Genomic DNA, 3129 nt, shown 5'->3' on the forward strand with positions numbered 1-3129 from the left:
AGAATCACGTTTTAGGTTCAAAAATCTTACCTCCAATCAATTCTCCATGAATCACTCTTCAATTTCCCTCAAAGAGCTCTCAAAATACTCAGCTATGTAGGAATAATGGCTCAAAATTGCGGATGAAATATTTTATAAACTTTCTGCCCAGCTCTGAACTTCCTTCATCGCGATCGCGGCCCAAGCCTTGCGATCGCAAAGAGCAAAAATTCCAAGACTCCCAAATGCACTATACGAACGCGATACGTACTATGCGAATGCGATGCCTTACTTTCCAGACCTACGCGAACGCTAACCAGATGATGCGAACGCGAAGAGCAAATCCACTGGACCCCCAAAGACTTATACGAGAACGTGAACCACTGCATGCGAACGCAAAGCACAAGGTCAAGGCCCTCCACGAACGCAAGACCTCAAACGCGAATGCGAAGGCCGAACTCAGGCCAACCCATATTCCTTCTACGCGATCGCGATGGACCTCACGCGATCGCGAAGGCTAAAATTATCTGCAAAAGCTGATGAAATTTCTGCAACTTCTCAACATAGAAAATGGCCCGATTGACCACCCGAAACTTACCCGAGGCCCCCGGGACATCAACCAAAAGTACCAACACATCCTAAAACCTCATTCAAACTTGTTCCACTCATCAAAACACCTCAAACAACACCAAATCCATCAATTCACATCAAATTCAAGCCTAAGTTTTCTAAAGACTTCCGAAATACGCTTTTGATCAAAAACCCAACCAAACCACGTACGAATGACCTATTTTGCACACACATCACAAAACCAATTTCAATTTTGCCGAAATACTAACTTCACCAATTCAGGCCTAATTCTACACCGAACCTCCAAAACCAATTTCGATCATGCTCTTAAGTCATAAATCACTCAACAAAGCTAACCAAATCATAAAAATTCTGATCCGAGTTCATATACAAATAAGTCAACTCTTGGTCAAACCTTTCAATTGGGACTGTTCTTTCAAATTCATACCGTTTTTTGTGAAAACAAAATCAATGATTTACATCAGTCATAATACATCATACAGGGCAAGTCTTGCCCGAGAACTGGTGATCAAAGTGCAAAAGCTCAAATCGACCGGTCGGATCGTTATACGTACGCTTGGAGGTTGCTTCCCAACTGGAGACTCTGGTCCCCGCGGTTCATTCAACGGGCTAATCTTCTTACGTTGGAAGTGGAGAGGCGGCGTCGAAGAGATGGAGGGTAGTGCTGGAAGAGGCTTTTGCAGCCGAAATGTCCTCGAGGGGCGACCTTGTTTTGATGATTCCTGAAACCGGCGGTGAAGCTAGCCATTAGGTGGAGGCGACGCCTATTACGAGCGTTCAAGAGGCCAATGTAGTGGAGGTACAAAGTCCTAAGGTTATTGTAGTTGTTCCGAGCATACCATCATCATCCCGACAGAACCGCGCCCCTTCTTCGGTCGAAGAGAAATGGAAAGGCGTCATTGTTGAGGATTATGAGACCGAATCAAACATTGACCCTAATGACATGAGGATGTTCGAGGAGGGATTTACCAGGACTGTGGTAAGGGCGGAAGGCCCCTCCCGCATACTCGAAATACCGTTGGATCTCAACCTACTACATGATACGGTGGATTTGGTGCTGCAGTTTGATCTTCTCTACTCCGCCGCTAAAAGTGGAGCCCTCTAGGAGGTCAGCGATTCTCAGTTGTCACGTGGTGTGGCCGCGATAGGCTTATGGGTGAGTTCCCTTTTGTTTTTCTTTATTTTGTGACCCTTTATCTTTACTAACTCTTTCCCCTCCTTTTTTCAGACTTACTTGCTGGAGATCAAAAGCGCTCGTAGGGCTGAGACGTAGACCGAGATCTTTATGAAAATGGCCGTGAAGTATCAGCGATATCGTAACAGATGCTGTGAGATGCGTGAGCGGCTCAGAGCGGGAGCCAGTACCCAGTCCGCCAGGAAAGAATTGGAGAAAAGCGATGAGGACCTGATGCGGTCTATTCGCAGGTGTAGTGAGCTCGAGGAGCTGCTTCATGCTAAGAACGAGGAGATTGAGGTGGGTAAAGGGATCACCGCGGAATGTGAGGATCTTCAGGCGAAGGTGCTATCTATACGAGCTGAGCTTGAACAAAATGCTGCTAGGGTCGATGCTCTTAGTGCAGAATGGGTAGAGAAGGTGGTCGAATTGGAAAAGAAAGTGGCCGAGTTGGAGCAAGCCGAAGATGGTCGAGTGCCAACTTTGGCAAGGGCTGCGGCATTAGAAGACACTATCCCCATCCTCAAATCCGAGCAGGAATCCGAGAGGGCGACGACCACGATGAGGGAGGTAAGGCTGGAGGAGCGCATCGGCAAAATTGACCGGGAAGCTTCAAACTTTGGAGACCGAGTTGTGACTCTCGAGGCTGAGAAGGCGCAATTGTTGGCTCAGGTGGAATCTGGTTCTGCCACTGTTCCCCGCCACTTGTATAAGCTATAGGTCCACGCCGAGGCCCAACAAGATATATACAAAGGTTTGTGGGAGGCTGGAATTGTTCCTGAGGCTGCCTTTAAAGATGCTCAGGCGAAGTCACGCGAGGCTCGTGTTGCTGACGGCTACGACCCTGCGACACCAGAGGTTGGCAAGGACACTAATGTTGATGGGTTTCCTGATGATAATGATGGGGAGAACAACGGTGGAGATGACGCCGAGTGAAACGTTGCTGCAGCTTTCATAGTTGTTTCTTTTGTTCTTTTTGTTAATTGTTTTCATCTTTTTTAGGGCCCGTTTTAGTTTTTTGTAAGGTGCGACTGTTGTGCACGTATATTTGAATGAAATAGTTGATTCACCTTCATTTGTGTATTTTTTGATTTTTTTTCCTTCCCTCTTGTTTGTTGTATATTTTTTATTTTGGCGTAGACCTTCGGATTTCTCTGTGATGAGTCCCTAATCTTTTTGATCGGGAATCCGACCTTGCCTGGATCGAGTAGGACCTCATCGTGTGAGTTTGAATGAAGTCACTTTGGATCTGCAAGTCCGAGCGAGGTCAATTTATGATTTACCGACCTAGGCGGAATCAACCTTAATTCAAACGAGGTCGAATTCAGACTTGCTATCTTGGACGAAGTCAGTTTTGACTTGTACATTTGAGTAGGATAGAATTC

General features: G+C 46.4%; 1 protein-coding gene across 1 annotated transcript; it reads left to right on the forward strand.

Moving 5' to 3' along the window:
• The first annotated feature begins 1861 nt into the window (after positions 1–1861).
• On the forward strand, positions 1862–2680 carry LOC138885289 (uncharacterized). The gene is made up of 2 exons (XM_070166223.1): positions 1862–2416; positions 2465–2680. The coding sequence occupies exons 1-2, from the start codon at positions 1862–1864 to the stop codon at positions 2678–2680; spliced, it is 771 nt and encodes a 256-aa protein (XP_070022324.1).
• The last annotated feature ends 449 nt before the right edge of the window (positions 2681–3129 follow it).

This window comes from Nicotiana sylvestris, chromosome 2 (assembly GCF_000393655.2).
Source record: "Nicotiana sylvestris chromosome 2, ASM39365v2, whole genome shotgun sequence".
Lineage (NCBI taxonomy): Eukaryota > Viridiplantae > Streptophyta > Magnoliopsida > Solanales > Solanaceae > Nicotiana > Nicotiana sylvestris.

Coding starts and splice junctions, on each gene's coding strand:
- LOC138885289 (XM_070166223.1), top strand. CDS start 1,862: ATGGCCGTGAAGTATCAGCGATATCGTAACAGATGCTGTGAGATGCGT. Junction 2,417..2,464: donor AGGCGCAATTGTTGGCTCAG/GTGGAATCTGGT, acceptor TATAAGCTATAG/GTCCACGCCGAGGCCCAACA.